This window comes from Eublepharis macularius, chromosome 2 (assembly GCF_028583425.1).
Source record: "Eublepharis macularius isolate TG4126 chromosome 2, MPM_Emac_v1.0, whole genome shotgun sequence".
In the NCBI taxonomy this organism is placed as follows: Eukaryota; Metazoa; Chordata; class Lepidosauria; order Squamata; family Eublepharidae; genus Eublepharis; species Eublepharis macularius.
Window position 1 is genome coordinate 135,164,255 of NC_072791.1, and position 19,088 is coordinate 135,183,342.

Consider the following 19,088-nt stretch of genomic DNA (forward strand, 5'->3'; position numbering starts at 1 on the left):
ATGCGTTCACAGTAACAGCTGTTATACTGTCCAACTCAATTGCCCAATCAGTGCTCAAAGAGACCTACGCACTTCATACAAGACCTCAGTAACTCAGAAACAGTGCCCTTGTTATTACTTTTAAACAAGTGCTACCGTACATTCCATATTTCCCAAATACAATTCATACAATAAATACTCCATTCGATTAATACTTCTTTCAAAAATATTCAATAAATACGCAATTTATATAATAAATACTAAATAAATACTTCATTCAGTTAATAAATATTCAATAAATACATATTCCATAAATAATCAATTGCAACATCAGATAGGGGCGCTTCCTCCGAGACATGTTGGTTCATTCGGACTTAAAGACACAGGAGGTTGCCTCTAACCTTCCGCAGGGTCATTACCCCTGCGGCCATTGTAATGTTTGTGCACTCAGCACTGATCTTAAAAGTATAATGCACCCCAAGACCGGTCACCCGATGTTTGCAAAACAGTTTTCAACGTGTGCTACCAAGAACGTGGTTTACCTTATTCAATGCACTTGCACTTTATTATATGTAGGAAGCACTTCGCGACCAATCAGGTTAAGGATCCAGGAACACATTTCAAAAATTAGAACTCAAAACCAGGAAGCGCCCCTATCTGATCATTTTAAAATGCATCATAGGAATGAAAGAGAATTTAAGTTTACGGTTTTAGAGGTTGTCAGCACTCCGGGCTATGCGAATAGGTTCTTATTGCAGTCCGAGGCACGCTGGATTTTCAGACTCAGTACATTGACACCAGCGGGTCTGAACAACGAATTGGATTACTCGGTATTTTTGTAAATTTTAGCCGGCCCACTTTTTGTAATTTTTACCATAAGTCATTGATTCCTAGGTCATAGGGATGTGTTGCAATTGATTATTTATGGAATATGTATTTATTGAATATTTATTAACTGAATGAAGTATTTATTTAGTATTTATTATATAAATTGCGTATTTATTGAATATTTTTGAAAGAAGTATTAATCGAATGGAGTATTTATTGTATGAATTGTATTTGGGAAATATGGAATGTACGGTAGCACTTGTTTAAAAGTAATAACAAGGGCACTGTTTCTGAGTTACTGAGGTCTTGTATGAAGTGCGTAGGTCTCTTTAAGCACTGATTGGGCAATTGAGTTGGACAGTATAACAGCTGTTACTGTGAACGCATGAGTACCTGTTGCATTGTATTATTGACTGCTGTCTGTTCGGAGTTTAAATTTGTGGCTAGTAGATGGTGATGTAAGTATATGATTCAGCTATATATTTGAAATTGACATGTTTGATTAGCAGCTTAGGTTGTTACAAAATCAAAAAGAGTCCAGTAGCACCTTTAAGACTAACCAATTTTATTTATTGTAGCATAAGCTTTCGAGAATCAAGTTCTCTTCGTCAGATGCCTGACGAAGTGGGATCAGGCATCTGACGAAGAGAACTTGATTCTCGAAAGCTTATGCTACAATAAATAAAATTGGTTAGTCTTAAAGGTGCTACTGGACTCTTTTTGATTTTGCTACCACAGACTAACACGGCTAACTCCTCTGCATCTACGATTAGGTTGTTACAGTTTAACTTGTTTACGGCTTATTTCATTATGGTCTATCATAGAATTAACGGCCTGAAGAAGAAAGGTGCTTGAAACGAGCGAAAAAAGAGAAAAAGACCAGTGCAGCTCGTCGCCGCTGTGGATATATTGCCGCTGTGGATATATTTTTGCCATGGACAGTTTTTTTGGCTGCCGGAATTGTAAAACGAGGACATTATACCTTGTACATTGCTGCAATAGCAGAACTTATATTGCATAAAATTATAGCATACCATTTCATTGGTTGGGCACTACGGTTCTGCTAATTTGGGACTGTACGATTTAGCTTAATTGATTTGCATAAAGTGCATGTTGCTGTGACTTCCTTGAGCCTGCGTGCTCTTTCGTTGTGGTTGAAGATTATTGGGAAGTCGTTCCCTTTTGTTGGTTGATTGTATGGAGAGAATGTCTGTTAAGAATTCTTAATATATATGTAGTGTTCAAAGTGGGTAATGAATTTTAATGCAGTAACAATAATCCTGTATGGAATGCCATTATTTTCTAAGGAATGTATCTGTATTTTATAAGGAAGAAGTTCTGTAAGGAATGACAATCCATATTAAAGATGGATAACTAAGTCTGACAGCTAAACTAGATGATACACAGAAGATTTGTGACCAAAATCTTCTACAGGTTTTTTTAAAAGGTTCAAAGCTGCTAGGGGAAACACTCACATTTGAACTATAGGGCAGGTATAAATCTACCCATTTTTGTGCAAGAAAACATATAGATACCCTCCGCTTGGAGAAATGGTTAAAACACCCCTCCCCTTATTTACAAATTGTTTGTCCCGCCCTACAGTGCTTTTAAATTTTAACAAATGTGGGAGACCCTGAAGATGGATCACATGTGCGTTGTCTGATCCCAAGAAACAGCAGAATCATCTAAAGCTGCCTACTAATTTACAGTTGAGCTTAGATCTGAACTGGTGGCTTCCTAAATGGACGCTCATGCTGTTAACTATTCTGCCTCACTATCTCACAACAATGGAGTAATTAAGGGTGCAAGCTTACTTACTTGGAAGTAACTCCCATTGAACTAGATGGGACTTACTTCTAAGGAGACCTGTACAGTATGTAAGAATGCAAAGATCACATGAATCTGAGTTTTTTTAAAAAAATCTGTATTATATTTCTCTTTCTGATAAAAATTAGCCCCAACTTTGACTCCCTTGTTTCATTGAGAATTGTGCAGTGTGCTTTGAGATGTGGTTCTCCTAAAGAATAAGATTCCTGATCCCAGAATAAACAAGAAGGAAGCTATTACTGAGAATGTAAAGAAATTATCATCAGTATGTACAATAAGAGGGATTTTTTGCCTTGGAGCATGTCTGGATTTATATACTACACTCTGGAGAATCTGGAAAATATGCCCAAGAAGACTCGTTTTTTAATCTTCATAGGGAAGCACCGTTAAGAAAGCCAGCTCTATATCTAACAGATTTGGGTGAAAAGTGAATACATAAGAAAGAAAGAAAAATTATTCAAAATGAACAAACGGAAGGGAGAGATGGCACAGTGTAAGAAGATGACAACAAGATGTCTCTGGAAATGGCTGAGAGAACACAACACACTGATATTGCAATCTTAAGAAAAGTTATTCCAGTCTAAGCCCACTGAAATCAATGGGCTTAAGTTTGGAATAACTCTTTATAGGATTGGGGCTCATTTCAAGGGGGAATGCGCAGGAATGCAGTTCCGGCAGTTCCCCAAAGAGGTCACATGTCAGGTGGCCCTGCCCAGCTGACTTGGCCATTTGGGGCACATTTCAGCCTAGATTGCGGCCGAAATGGCCCGGATCGGGCCTCTGACAGGTGGTGGATCACTCTCCCACTCAGCAGCGACCTGATCTTGACCATTTTGGGCCCCTTTTCAGCCATTTTTGGCCCCTTTTTGCCATTTTGGGCCCAATTTCGGCCCTGAATGGCCAGGATTGGGTCCAAAACAGCCAGGATAGGGGATGTCAGGGGGTGTGGCATATGCAAATCAGTCATACTAATGACACACTTCCAGTGATGTCAAGGGGTGTGGCATATGCTAATAAGGTATGCTAATGAGTTATGCTAATGCGTTCCTCCAGCTCTTTTTCTACGAAATGACCCCTGCATAGGATTGCACTGTTTTACTTTTTCATATACGAATGAATTTGTGCACTTACTGAAAGGAATGCGTGAACTATGTCTGCCTTGATGGAACTCAATGGTTTGTCCTTAATAACCACGAAGATCTGTTCTTCTTTCTCCAGATTGATAAAGTTACCAAACCAGGACTTTTTGGCAAGCCTGACCAGGGAAGGATGAAAGAGAAGAGAAGAAGGAAAAAAACCCAGGAAGGAAACAGAAGATTTAGCAAAGCAAAGCATTGTGCCACCAATACAGAAAATCTAAATACATGGAAATCTTCTGAACAAATAAATCACATTACCCAACCAAGTAAGAGCTATGCTGTGTAACTATATAGTTCATTGTGTCAAAAGTGTCATGTTCACTCAGAGAGAGAAAGATAGTGCCCTAAGTATTTATGTGGCTTTATTATACAGGGTATGCTTGAGAAACAGAAGGCCACGTAGTGTTCAAGTTAATCTAGAAGAACAAAAGCATTAAATGGACGTAAAGCAGGGAGCTGAATAAGAAGGATATTGGTAAGTTATAGGCATGCTCAGATCATGTGCATTCTGCTTGAACCCTAGTGTGCACAATGTTCATGGACTGTCCTACAGACAGCTCAATATTATTGTATGTTCCAATGAAGAAAGAGGGGCTCAGTCACATCTAATTCCCCTCTTCTCTGCTGTTTGTCTGTACCCAGGCCATATTGCTGGGAAGGGGAGAGGAGAAAGCAGGGCAGATCAGCTTTCATTAACAGAATGTCAGCAGGACCCAACTTCTAGTTTTGAGGTTATTAAATAACAGTCACATTATCCATTTACCAGACAAAGGGAATATTATGAATCAAAAAGACATTGCAAAAATAAGGTTTCTATCTCTTGTCAGCCTGCCTGATTAGTGAAAGTAAAGCAAAACAGTTGCAGTTTGCTAAATATCTCCCCATTCCTCACTTAAAGTGGTTTGGAAAAGCACAACTCTCTAAAATATTCATAGGCAGCTATAACTGTCCACAAGCCAAAGATTAGCATGGGGAACAGTAAAGAGAAAGGGCCAGTCATTTAAGTGGGCTGTTATGTGGGTCTGGGGTACAGCATGAAAAAATGGATATTGCATATTGGTTCTCAAACATACCAGAGTGACTCCATGGCCTCAGAGCAATGAAGGCATCTACTCCATGCACGTTAAAGGCATGTTTATATCCAATTATCTAATGCATCCCATATCTTTAGGCTTATACACATTTTAGGACTACAATATATTATATTTTCCATATGCAAATGTACAGAAAACATTAGTGCTTTTTCTACTGAAGATAAATGGATTACAAGGGTAGGGTATGTATAGCTGCCAACTCCAGGGTTCGGGAATTTGGGGGTGGAGAGTTCTTAGAAGAATACCATACAGTACACCCACCAAAGCATCCATTTTATCCAAGGGAACTGACATCTATAGTCTAGAGATGAGTTGTAATTCTGGGAGATCTCCAGCTCCCGGCTGGAGGTTGGCACCTCTCAGTGTATGGTATCTGACAGATACGTGCATGGCAAAAAACATTTGTCATTTTTGACCCATTTCAGTCCAGGTGTAGTGGGCTTTGTCTTTAGTAACCCTAGTGAAAGACTGGCATTGGGAAACAGATAGAGGAAATTCCTGTGTTCTCATTTTAGATCTATAGCCTTTGATACAATCAATCATTATAATCTTTTAGGTAGTCTTGTACTTCTGCTGGGTAACTCATTACCCTGAGAATTACTCTATGGAATATAAGAATATAACAAGGTTAAATTTTGTGTGTCCCCTTCCCCCCGTATTATTAAATTCCATTTGTGTAGCCATTGAACAAGATTATGTGGAGTTATGGAGATGGTTGTCATCAGCATGCTGATAACACCCAGGTCTACATTTCTTTAACAAAGCAGATAGGAGCAGCTACCTCTCTCTTAGATCACTATCTGAAAGCCATGATGCTGGTAGGGAATTAAAACATTCTGGAGGAAGCTGATACTTTAAAGATGTTTCTGTCTCCCCACTGGAACAGGTAGAGTTTGTAGTCTGTTAGATTGTGACCGATTGAAAATCAGATTGTTCCAGTAGCTAAATTGTCTTTTCCATATTCATCACATATGGTCCCATATATAGACTCTTACCCTTATAAACAGATCTGATCTTCCATGTTGATCCACGCATGCATCAAAAATCTCTAGACCTGCAATATACTATATATGGAGCTGCCCTTGAAAATTCGGGAGTTTTCATCTAATGTACAACCTGTCTTTTTTCTGTGATTGGACCTCATGATATTAGTCAACTGATTTTGTTGTTGTTACATTGGTTACCAGTTTGCTCATGAGCTCAATTCAACATGCCGGTACTAAATCTTTAAAGCTTTTCAGAGCCTGAGACCCACATGCTAGATTCTCTCAATTGACTGAGATCACATGCTAGATTCTCTCAATTGACTGAGATCAAGCTAAACAAACCTTGCTGATGGTTTCCTCTAATGAGTAAGTCAGGAGAATGAAGGCAAAAAATAGAGCATTCTTGATGGCTGTGCTTACCCTATTGAACTATTTATTTCATTTTATTTATTTCATTTATATACATTCTCCCTAACGGGGACTCAAAGTAGCTTACATGGTCCTCTTCTCTTCCATTTTGTCATGATGACCCTATGAGATAGGTTAGGCTGACAGCATGTGACTGGTTTAAGTTACCCAGGAAATTCCATGGCAGAGTGGGGAGCTGAACCTTGGTCTCCCAGATCCTAGTCTGACATGCTAACTACTACACTATGCTGGCTCTCCAACTATATCCCTGAAGGCGCAATTCTTGTGCATTTCTGCAGTGGTTGTAAAACCTTTCTAATTTTTATTTATAAATATGCACACACACAAAAACCAATTTGCTTTACATATATATATATATATATATATAACCTAGATGGTGCAGCATTTGGAGTAGTCTCTTTCATTGGAAGATTTGTTGTGAATACTAGTTTTTGATCATTTGAATTCCTTTAAATTGTCAATTAGCCTGTTTTTATTAGATTTTGTATTTATTGCTTATTTCCAGTTAGTAGCCTTGAGCAGAGGGAAGACTGGGGCACTCGGGAAATTCCAGGTTTGGCTCCCCACTCTGTCGTGGAATTTCCTCGAGCTCCCCTGCACTTCCTCCTTGGGCAACCCCATAGCACATTCCTAGGGATAGTCCCTGGCCCTGGGTCACCAAGGAAGTGGTGGCCCAGGGATCAACCAGGTGCCTCTGCCCCATAGGGTGGCTCGTCCCCTCACACAGTGGTGCAGTGAATGGGGTGGGATGTGAAGTCTTGCTCATGTGTGGAGAGGGCTGTCAACTCCCCTCTCTGCTTCTGGGGTCTGAGATGTCAGGCAGATGGCTGTGGTGGCCTAGGGGCCAAAGATGCCATGTGCAGATGTTCTTGTGGGGGGACCTCCTCACCCTTGAGGGGTCCTTCTCTCCACCAGTGTCTGTATGGGTCTGGCAGGTGGCTGCCTGTCATTCCCCTGTTCCAACTGGGACCATTAACCCAGAAAGTACTAACGAAAAGGGCAAGATAGTAGGAGGGCTGTGCCCCTCCACAGATTGGTACTTTAACATGGAATACCAGTCTGGGGAGGAAGGAACATGCATGTGTTGGTGCAAGCATGTGCCAGCTCTCTAGTGGTACTCTCAGGGTTAAAAATCTCAATCGGACTGCCATCCAAGCTGAATGAGCCACCCACTCCCAAAGGCCATCCAAGCTGGATGAGCCACCCACTCCCAAAGGCCATCCAAGCTGAATGAGCCACCCACTCCCAAAGGCCATCCAAGCTGGATGAGCCACCCACTCCCTTTCAGGCAGATCACAACTTGTTAGGGAGGCCACAGATCATGGCTGTTCCAGCCCCTGGTGATCCTTTCTGGATGCCACCTGACCTCCCCGCTCACCATCTCCAGGGGAGGGGGCTATTGGGTTGCAGTGAGTGGCCGCTCAGCCCCAGCATGCTGGCCAGCAGCTGCGGGGGAATATGGGGTGGCCATGGCAAGATTTCTTTGAGCACCTCCCTGGCAGGGCATGACCAAGAGTGGTTTCACCAGGATGCCCCCCTCATCTGCAAAGAGAGATATCTTGTGGCAGCAGGAGGGGTGGGGGTAGGGAGTGGAATATCCTACTGCACCCATTTGGGTGCAGCCAGGTGGAGAATGCCAGCCCTGTCCAGTGGGCCATGTGCTGCCAGCAGGGGGACTGTTGCTGGACTTCAGGCACCATGGCTGGGTACAGCCCCCCTCTTGGCAAGGGTCCAGCTACCTGGGCTGAATGGGACAACTGGGTGCCCTGGGCAAAGCTGGGGGGTTATTGGCCCTATTGGTGATGGGGGCCACACCCGTAGCACTGGGGCTCGCCCCTGGACAGATTACCTCCAGCCGGGTACCCTGATGCAGGTGCTGTGACCACGGGGACATGTAATCCTCGGCTGCCTGCTCTCTGGTGGGAGGAAATGGTACTGTCAACAGGCAGTGAGGATTGCAGTTCATTGGCTGTGCCTTCGCTTGCCACTTGCACACCTATAATGAGGGCGGTATGGCCATTAGGGGATGCTGATTGGGTCGTTAGGGGAATAGTGCAGTGGGCACTCTCAGCAACAGCCTTGCCATGCCTTGCCAGGCTCAGCTGCTGGTGTAACTGTCCCACAAAAGTCCTTAGGGAGTGGGAGAGCTACAATTATGAGCTTGATTTAAAAAACTTAAAAGTTCATTTTGTTAAATTAAAAGTTAATATTTTTCTATAATGTCCTAACTTGATCCATTAAGGTCATCCTTCGTTCGCTCAAATGTTTCTTATAATTATAAGGGCTAGAATTGTCCTGTTTTATAATGGAAGGTTTTGCTGAGCACACAAAAGCAGAAGACTTAAAAAAGAAATAAAAACTAGGGTTTTTTTTTTAAAGAAGCAAAAAAGGTGGATATACAGCTAGTAAATGCTTCTGGTGAATGATCACCGGGAATAGAGGATATAAACCTTGCTTATGTGTCTACTGAAACCCTGAAGCTTGTAACCATTTGCAGTAAAGTTATTCTGATGATACACAAGATATAACAGATACTTACTAGTTCTCCTTCTGTAACTGTATTGTATCTGCAGGGCAAGCAGGTATAGAAAGTAATGCTGACATTTTAGACTGAAAAAGTCAGCAGATCTTATTGAACAGCCTTACTGAATAGACAGTAGTTTAACAACAGGGGCTAGGGAGAAGAAGGAGATGGGTATTTCCACTGAGTACCCAGCTGCTCTGCTAATGATCTTGTTGATCTGCTCCATGAAGCATGTTGTCAGAGATCATCTGAGCTCATATCTTGCAGCTTCAGTACTACTTATAGTGTTTGGCTCTGGTGAAAATGAATACAGCAGAGATTACTGAAACTGAAGACTGCATCTATGCAATTTGGCCCTCTTGTGGCCTGGAGTAATGAGGGCAAAGAGGTTTCCACCACCACTCAGGTTTGCAGCTCTGAGCCTGTCTCCTGTACTTACAATTGCAGTTCAGGTACTACACTGCAGTGCCAGCTAGAATCACTTTCACCAATCCCAGAAAGAGTCACTGTCCTCTCTAGTTAACATATCTTTAAGATTGCAAATTTTAGGAAAGAGCTGTAGTCAAGCTAAGTAGACAACATGGAGCTGCTAGATGGACCAATGGTCTGATTTCGTATGGTAGCGTCATATGTTCATATTTAAATTCAGCAAGACAGCTGATTACTAATGGGGCTAGGTGAAACATTTTTTGCTTGGAGGCCAGGTTAAAAGTGCTAGTTTTTACCTTTTAAGCCCTACATGACTTAAGCCCAGTATTTTTTTTTTTAATTAAAGCATCTCCTTCCCTAGGATTAATCTTATGACTCCCAAATCTGATTGAAGGCACTCACTTAACAATGTTGCAGTGGTTAGCTTCTTAGTTGGTGAACCACCTTTTTGGAACCCCCTCTCCTTGGAAATGCTCCAAGGTGTCCTGGACTTTATTGGGAAGTTCTGTTTAATATATCTGTTTAGGCTTTTTTGGGACATGTATAGAGATGGTTTGTTTCAGTGCCATCCACATGGAACTTTTGCTCCACCTTCCCTCCCTTCCTACAGTGAGTTTTTTCCCCTCCACATAATGTCATGCCCTTTGCAGACTTGTGCAGCTCTGGAGGTTCTTCTCTTTGAACTGGAGTAAAGAAAAACTTCCCTTTGCCCCAGCTCAAAGGGGACATTCCAGGGTGGGATCGAGTGAGCGTCCATGCCGATGGCCCACAGCCAGTCTAAGGAGGGGGCGGAGCTAAGCTTCATTCTTCTCTCCCCCTTCCTTCCAACCCTTTAATGTTTTTCTCCCCAGCTGAGTTGTGGTGCTGCTGCTGCTTGGCTGCAAAGGAGCTGCCTTTTTAAGACCAATTAAAGGGCTTTAAGTGACAATGGCTCTTTGCCCCTTCACAGCATCACCATTCAGAAAAACTTTTAAGCAGCATTTTTTCCTCCCTCAAACCCAGAGATGGCATTCTGCTATAAAGAGGGGCATAGTGTGTGTGTGTGGGGGGGGTGCCTGGGGAATGCAATTCTGCTTGCCTCAGCACCTCTGCACTGATGTGATGAATCATAAGGTGGACTGTATGGCTTGACGAACAGCAAGATGAACAGCAACGAACGAGGCTTGCAACGACTACCTGTTTGTTTAGAATGGGGCCTCACAAACAGCTTATTTGCGAACAGCAGATTGGGCTGTTCGTGGCTTTTTTTTTTTGTTCGTATTGCTGTTTGTGCTCATCTCTAGCACAGAACAACCTTACAAGATATCCCCAAAGGGGAAGAGGCGAATAAACATGGCTTTCAGAAATACAGCAGAAGCAGCTGGCTTCCTCTTATGAAAGGTGCTTCAAAAGATACAAATAATATATATATAATCCTATATAATTTTGTATACAAAGATAAACATTCCCTTTTATTTTAAGCCACATCATGGAATTAAACAGAATGGTGTCACTGTTTGCTAAACACACTTTCAGAAAATATTACATAAATTTAATTTCTATTGGAGGCTCTAGCTTCTACACGGGGTTTCTATAGGCCCCTATGGGCTAGATTCTAACGGAAGAACCCTACTGCACAGTTAGACACAGCCTGATTTTATCAATTCAACATGAATCACATGATTTAGGACTTTGTTGAATTGAGGACTTGCTGTAAATCAGCATAACTCCATCTTCTGGCACACATTGTGCAAAGTTTTTTTTAATGTCAGATTTGTGGAGGATGATAGCAAATCAAAACTTCAAGACAACAAATTCAGATAAGCAACTGTACCTGTGATGTTTTTACTAGTTTATAGGCAGTTATCTCAGTCATTTTTTCCTCCTTGTGGCTGCATATCTGTATACCTTTAGGCTGTTTAAACGACACTGTAGGAGTTAAGCAGCCCAAACTGTGCTCGAGTTTGCAGCCTGAATTATCTCTTGCAGTAGTGTTTTGAAGAAAATATCCATTCCAATATTATTAGAACAGAGAATACAGTATGTGAGAATTCACTCCAAAACAGCAGATATTAGTATTACAAAAATACATCAGTAGTTTTTTAAATGTGAAGAAAAATGTAAGTATTCAGTCTTCTGGTCCTTAGGTGTCACCGTATTGCAATATAAGAAGATGGTACTTGCTCTGACAAACTAAAAACATAAACTATACATCCCTTATATGCTGAAGTTGGACAAAAGGATTTTGGACTAAAGGATTTTGTCAGGCTTTTTTATTAACTCTGCTTAGTATGGCACTGTCACATGCGTAGTCTGCTGAAAAACAGGACGCACATCAGATTCACACCTGCAGTTCCTGATCCAGCTGCTGATGTGAGGTGATTTAGCAGGACTGGAGCATAAACAATTAGGCTATAACACTAGTGCCATGGTAATAGTTGATACAGGGGATGGTAACCAGACATTGCCAGAAGATTCAGTATGAAAATGTTTGGGATGGAAGAGCCTTGATGTCTGTTCAAGATACATATCTCTGTAATCTGAATGGTTTTATATATACAGGTAAATTTTAAAAGCAGATGGAGTCCTGCTGCTTTACACCAGAAGGGGGTATAGGCGTATCAATTTTATTTAAATTATCTAGGGTTTTTCCACAAGTAAAATGATACACATTACCTAGACATGTCAAGGTAAATTATCCAGTCATCAGAACTGTTAAATGAATTAGAGTCATTAAAAGATGCAGTAGCAGAGAAAGGCAATATATTTATGTAACATTTGAATCACAGGGCCAGTAACTGTTCTTCTGCAATCAAGACATCTTGTTTCTAAGGCCAACCCCACCCCCCTCCAAAGTGGTCACAGAGCATAAAGGCCTCAATGGTTGAAATAAAAATGCAGTTCATTATTTTTTACAACTTTTATTATGTTTACTGCAGGGTGCCATCCAGTTGAACTCATTAATTCAGCAATTACCTTGGAAAGGGGGAAAGGGCCTGAGGCCTTGACTTGCATCTAAACTGCCTACTAAGGCTGGCTTTACCTCCACAAAGTGCTTCTTAAAGGGAGAATAAGGAGCAGAGAAAGGCAGTAAATTCACAGAGGATAGAAACAGAAAAGGAAGAAGTGAAGGAAAGACAAGGGAAAGGTTATTTTTTAAAAAAATAAAGAAATTTACAATGCCACTTGACAATATTTGAAGGAATTGGTATTAGCCAGAGCTGATCCTGCTTAACTTCTGAGATCAGAGGAGATTGGGTTCACCTGGACCATCCAGGTCAGGGCACAATGGACTTAGAAGGGTATAACTGTACTTAAGATGGCATTGTAAATCACCCGCCGCTTCGATTATCTAGTACCTTCCATCACCCTTTGTTGCTGTTGCATCAGTGGCAGAATGCCCAGGATTTTTTCTAACAATGCAAAGCATCATGGTTTGGAAAGTGTCTAGGACTGTCTCACGCTGTCTCATCAGATCCTTTTCTTGGTCCAAAATCATCATGATGATGATTATTTATCAAATGCTAAATGATCTCAGTAGCCAGGGAAGACTACAGGGGCCATTGGATGTACCAGAACAAGCTGTACCCAAAAAGGCATATTTAATGGATATTGGGTGTTATGTTATGTTGAAACTAACTTTATTAAATAACTTCTGTACTTTCTTATGCTATCAGATATGCAATGGCAAGCAGAAACTCTTTCCGAACTTCTTTAGCTGCTTTTGACTCAACATCAGATTACCCTTAACAGCATGGACTCATCCCACTAGGCAATTTCTCGACAAAGATTCCAAAGAAGCTAAGCTTACTGTCTATTTAGTCAACTCCCATGGCAGTTAATTTACTTAGAAACTGGGCTTTAATACCATAACTTGAGCATCTTTTCTTCATAGAGATATGTTCAAGATTCAGAATGCAACACATTTTCATTACAGTATGAAGAACACAGGTTGCTGGGGATGAAATGTGCTGAACTTACTGATCCATTTTTTGCATTGGGTTGGCTCAGTGAATAAATTTAATTTTTATCCATAAGGTCTAACTCATTTGGCATAAAAAAGTATTTTTTTCACTTTTATCAGATGGACAAGTGACCTCACTTGCTTCTTCAGACTACTGTAGTTAAATGTTTTCCTTGACCTAGCAGCATCTGTATTGGTGTACATCAGCTATTTCTGTTACATATTTGTAGCATAATATATTCTAGGGTATATAGCCTATTATGTTAGGAATTCAAGGCATGCAGCATTTTGCCCTATGCTAACTGTATTGTCATAGACACAAGAATCAAATTGGTGGTGATATGACTAATATACTGAATTACTTACTCTGGGGAAGATTCTGGAGTTAAATTTGACATCTCTTCTGGTGTAGGTACTGTACATACACACATACAAAGGGGAAGAAGAAAGTAAAGGAAATATTGCTTAAATAAAAACATCTTTTCCTGTTTCTAAGTCAGTAAAATAAGGACATTTTATGACCCCCCCCCACAATTTGGTCCCACCTAGTCCAGGGGTCCCTAGCTTTTTTGAGCCTGTGGGCACCTTTGCAATTCTGACACAGGGTGGTAGGTGCAACCAAAAAATGGCTGTCACAGGAGGTGGAACCATACACAAAATGTCAGGAGGTGAGATCATGCATATCTCTAAAAGTCACTCTTCAACATTTCAGACTGAAGCTCTGTTTAATAGGATGCCTTTTAAATGAACATATTAGTTAAAGTATTTTCTTGTATATACACAGCTTACCTTCAGTCACATAGTGAAGATCCTTGTGCTATGGTGGCAACTACTACAGAAGCAACTTTTAAAAAATCTGCACAATCAGATCTCCAATAGCCAATCAGAAGCCATACTGGGCAAAAGGCATACCTCGCCTTGCCCACCTTCTAAAAACACTTGGGAAGGCACCAGGAAAGGTGTTGCCAGGAGCCATGGCACCCACAGGCATCATGCTGGAAATCCATATCCTAGACCATGATACTTTGGTTATTCAAATTATCTGAAAAGGTGCATTTCCCCCTTCTTTCTTAAAATTCAGGACATTAAGTCTTCCGTATAACAGTAACTAAGGTACAAATGTGATGGAATGATGAACTCTGAAAATTTCTCCTTTCATGATTAAACCTGCCTTGAATTAGGAGTGGTGGGAATTTCCAGTGGCATTCAGTAATGTATTTATGTTTGACTAGTGCAAGCTGTATTGAAACATACATACATAAAATGGTAACTGTGCCTTGGATAATAGTGTCATCTAAAGTTGTACACAGGCAGCTCTCTCATGTTGGGGAGCTGGCACATCTGTTCAATGTGGACAGCTCCTTGCACACAACCCAATTGACTTATTTAATCTGCTTCTTCATCACTTACCAAGATTGGTGGTGGAAAAAGGGGGTCCTAAAGTACTTTATGTGGTATGTGAATCTAGATTACTATTGTCCTACCATATTAATTACAAAAATAAGGAGACAAAGTGGAAGAAGTTTTAACAACTGGTGCAAGCTGTCATATGACAGCTTTATGTGCTTGTCAGAGATGAAACTTTTCCGTTAACATGCTTCATAATGAAAATGCAAAGACTTTGATCATGAACATGCAAACTGCATACAGGCAGTTTGCTAGCGATGAAGACCATCTATCTTGATTGAACTGAGACTAATGCCCATGAGGCCACATTGTACATCCTGAGCTAGGAAAAACTGTGATGCTAAAAAGCCCATTTGCATAATATAAATTTGGAGCTATACTTTGCATTGCTCCACAAATGGGCCCAACTCTCTGATCCTTCTTGATCACGCCATGACACTTGCAGGACTCGTTTTCTGTTTGTTGGTCTGTCTATATTCATTTTCCCGAGGCTTGCCTTCTAAAGGGCTTCAGATAGGTGTCTCTACCTTGAGGCAAAGGATGGTCCCCGACATTCCTGCACATTCTATCATTTTATATCCCAGAAAGAAAGAACAAAATACAACACGATCATTGAATGCCAACACCATGGGTTGCTATATCCAGCAAAGTGTCCATACTAGTAACATTTCCAGTCCATATTTTGGATTTTGAAACTTGGTAGGGTACTGTTTGGTTACACGGCTGATGTAAAACTGAACCAAGGCACACTGCGAACTGCAGATAGGCACCTATGTGTGGAAACAGCCTTGAAAGAAATGCTCTGCAACAAAGACAGTGTCACCAAAATGTCTCCTCTATAATTGATATTCCAGCCTTTAATGGTCATTTTCATGCATCCTTGCCATGCCATTTTCTTTCCTAGCAATAGCCCATTGGTAGCTTACATCTTGCTTACATCTGGAAATACTATTCATGTAATTTTTAAGCCCTATGTATACAAAGGTTCTCCTAAGAAATAATTTGATACAGCCCAATTTTCCTAAGCATTTGCCTATCTTTCCAAAACCCATGTCTCAAGTAAACCTGAAAGCATCAATTATTTGTTTGATAAAAATGCATTCAGAGCTGATTCCATTTGGAGGAATTCTTCATTTCAACAACTATAGTTGTGCTCCTTTTGTTTTGTTTCATCATCCTCCATTCCTGCACAAATTGTGAAAAGCCTGTTTTCCCACTAAAATCACTTTTCAAACACCCCTCCCCCCCAAATTTTCTCAGCATGGTATTGCTGGGATGATCTTTTTCGTGCGCCCAGAAGGGAAAGCACACCTTGTGTTTGCATTAAAAGAAATGCTTCTTTTGAACTCTTTTGCTGTATTTTCACAGTGAACTGCCTTGGTGTCATTGCTGACACCAACCAAACTGTGATTAAAAAAAATATATTGGGGGTGGGGGGTGGGAATCAGGTCATGCTGTACCACTGTTACTGCATCAGGGCAATACAAGTGGCAAGTGTTTTTCTCTGTTCTCTCAGTCAGCATTTGAAAAGCTCCTGAAGAGCTTTCTCCCCTTTTCTCAACCAGTAGGAGCCCAATTAATCTATTTAGTGTAGATGACTGCAGTGGGACACCCAGTATCTTCCAGCAATTAGCACTGCCAAAGGATTCGTGTATTGCATCATTCTGAAAAAGTGCAATGTAAATGTGTATTTTTTTTTTAAAAAAGTGTAAAATTTGTGCTATTCTTGAGCAGGGCCATCCACGCATGCACCAAAAAATAAAAAGGGTGTGTAGAGAATCATGATGGCAGTATGATAAATGGGGTGGGGGGATTGCATTATGTGTCTTGTGTGAAAGGGAAACCATGGCTAACAAAACTAGATTACCCTCTACCATGGAGAATCTCTACTGCAAGTGCACCAGCAACATGAACACCACAGGAAAAAAAAAACCCTTGTTTGGAATCAGCAAGGATAGAAAATATATTGAAGATAGGTGTTCTCATCCTAATTTCACATAACACAGCATCTCATATTTACAGAAAACTGGGGCTGTGGCTTATGCAGAGCATGTTCAGGACAAAAGAGAGGGCTATCTGCTGGACAGAACTGAGGTACAAGTACCAAAGCCATGAGTGGACGTTACAGCATGGAGAGAGCAGTTGTTGCAGCAACCTCTACTAGAGATGGGCATAAACAGAAAAAAAACGAACATGATGTTCGTTGTTGATTGCCATCCATGAACAGGGACTCACAAACAACCATGAACATGGCCCTGTTCATGAATATGTTCGTGGTTGACTGTTCGTGGGGACCAGCAGGCTCTCCTCCAGCCATCATCCAAGTCAAGATCCCTACTGCACCACTTCCAGAAACCTGACCTGAGCAGGCACCAGGAAAGGTACCAATAATAAATAATAGCTTGGCCCCAGAGACTGACAGCAGCCCTTGAACTTGAAGGGGTAGATCCCTACTGCACCACACACAAAGAAAATTCAAGCTCCAATGCACTCTCTCTATCAAAATGCCAACAGCAACTGTCTCTCCCTCTCCACTGTCTGCAAAGTCAGAGCTGGGAGCCCCCCTCCCCCCTGCTCTTTACTCCCTTGTTGTAATAAATTTAGAGCTCCACACTTGAAAGGAAGACCTGCCTATCAAGCTAAATTGGGTTTAGATTGGGGTTTCCAGGGCAACAGCAGGAGTTCAGACAGAGTTCAGACAATCCCTGCCTAAGTTGCCAAGAGAATTGATTGCAGGTGCCAGACTGTCTGGCTTGACGAACAGCAACAAACGAGGCTTGCAACGACCACCTGTTCGTTTAGAATGGGGCCTCACAAACAGCTTGTTCGCAAACAGCAGATTGGGCTGTTCGTGGCTTTTTTTTGTTCGTATTGCTGTTCGTGCTCATCTCTAACCTCTACACAGCATTTTTAATCTTAAAATGAAAGCTGATACTTCTGGCTTGCCACTTTATTCTTCAGGTAGCATACTGGGAACTAAATAATGTACAATTGAAGACATGTTTCCTTATGAAGGCCTAACAACAGCATTTTGGATAATAAAAGCCTAATACATCTTACTTGTTGTGCAAGGCTAAGGCTGATAGGGCTAGAAAAAATGGGAAATGGGTATGAATGGAGATTGAAGCACAGAGTAAGACTGCTTGGACAGTAAGCAGTCTTACTCTGTGCTTCAATCTCCATTCATACCCATTTGGACAGTAAGGTGATAAAGATCAAATATGGCAATGTTATCAACATCCTTCCTGTACTATCAATGTTTGCTATTTATACCATACACTATCATATATTGCCACCTGTCCAAATTTAAATTTCTATGTTTCCAGAATAGATATACCTTGCAATTTCCTCCGATGGAAGCGAGGAGATCCCAGGAAGCTGTTTTTGATCGAGTTGAGCCGTGTTCTCCAAGGCATTCCTCCAATGCTGGGACTGGATGGTGGTGTAGGGTTGGGTGTGCCTGCTGGGCTCTCCTTTGGCGTATGGACAGGTGTCCCCTTGGGGGTAGGGAGGGGACTGCCCCTTGGAGAGGGGTGAGGGGTGACCTGTATGATGGGGATAGATTTGGTGCTTGGGTCAGTACTAGAAGGGAGCAATCTAACAGGAGACAAAGGGTTGGCGTGCACCGTAGGAACGGCCAGCTGTGGGCTCACCCCAGGAGCAGGTGGGCGGATCTGAGTGTTCTGTGCAGGGGTGTTTTGGGAAGGAGGGACAATAGCATTGCTAGAGGGAAGTGGATTGGATTTAGTCGATTGTAGTGGTTTCTCAGCCAATTTGCTCTTGGATGGTAAAGTCTGTGTCTTTGGATTGGGTTGAAGTGCTGGCTTTGGTTGGAGAACATGTCCAGGCCTGGAAGCATTCCTACAAGCATCTGTGTCCAAGGACACTTGAGGTCGGGGGGAGAAAGGGAGGTCAGGGGTCTGAGGGGGGATGAAAAATTTTCTGATAGGCTATTAGGTACACATACATAGAGCATGCACATCAAGAACAGCAAAACACGCACGCACACACACACATACACACAAAGTGGGTAAAATGGAGAAATAAAGCCCATTTGAGTTGCAGTTGTGTGCCACATCACAAGGAGGTACAAGTTATGGTGGTGAGGGTGAAGGAGGTGGGGTTAGGGGTTTGCAAAGAAACAAAAAACAAACAAAAGAAAAACAAACAAACAAAAACAAAAAACATGCAGTTAGCTGGGAACGCAGCATAATCAACAACAGCAGCAGTGGTGGTAGTGAGAACAACAGTTTTGTCACAAGCTTCATCGTATTAACCAACCATGTATCAGCAAAAAACAAAAACCACAGAGCAAAAAGTAACACGAAGGAAAACAAAATTAAAATAATAGGGTAGGCGAGGGCAGGGGGTAAGCTGCAAGAGTGAGAGAAAAAACGCCATACCCCTGAGTTGTTCTGACTGTCTCACAGAGAGAGAAGAACAAGGCTAAAGGGAAGTGAGGAAGGGGAAGGAAGTACCATTCAAGCCACAGTGAAAAACCAA

At 41.6% G+C, this 19,088-nt stretch overlaps 1 protein-coding gene across 1 annotated transcript in view; it reads right to left on the minus strand.

The window, feature by feature from the left end:
- Window positions 1–19,088, minus strand: part of BRSK2 (BR serine/threonine kinase 2) — a 612,383-nt gene that overhangs the window by 43,328 nt on the left and 549,967 nt on the right. The window contains exons 14-16 of the mRNA XM_054972235.1: window positions 17,923–18,130; window positions 13,545–13,593; window positions 3,766–3,889 (exon numbers count right to left, since the gene is read on the minus strand). Coding sequence (XP_054828210.1) covers window positions 3,766–3,889; window positions 13,545–13,593; window positions 17,923–18,130 — 381 coding nt within the window. The remainder of the gene's footprint in view (window positions 1–3,765; window positions 3,890–13,544; window positions 13,594–17,922; window positions 18,131–19,088) is intronic.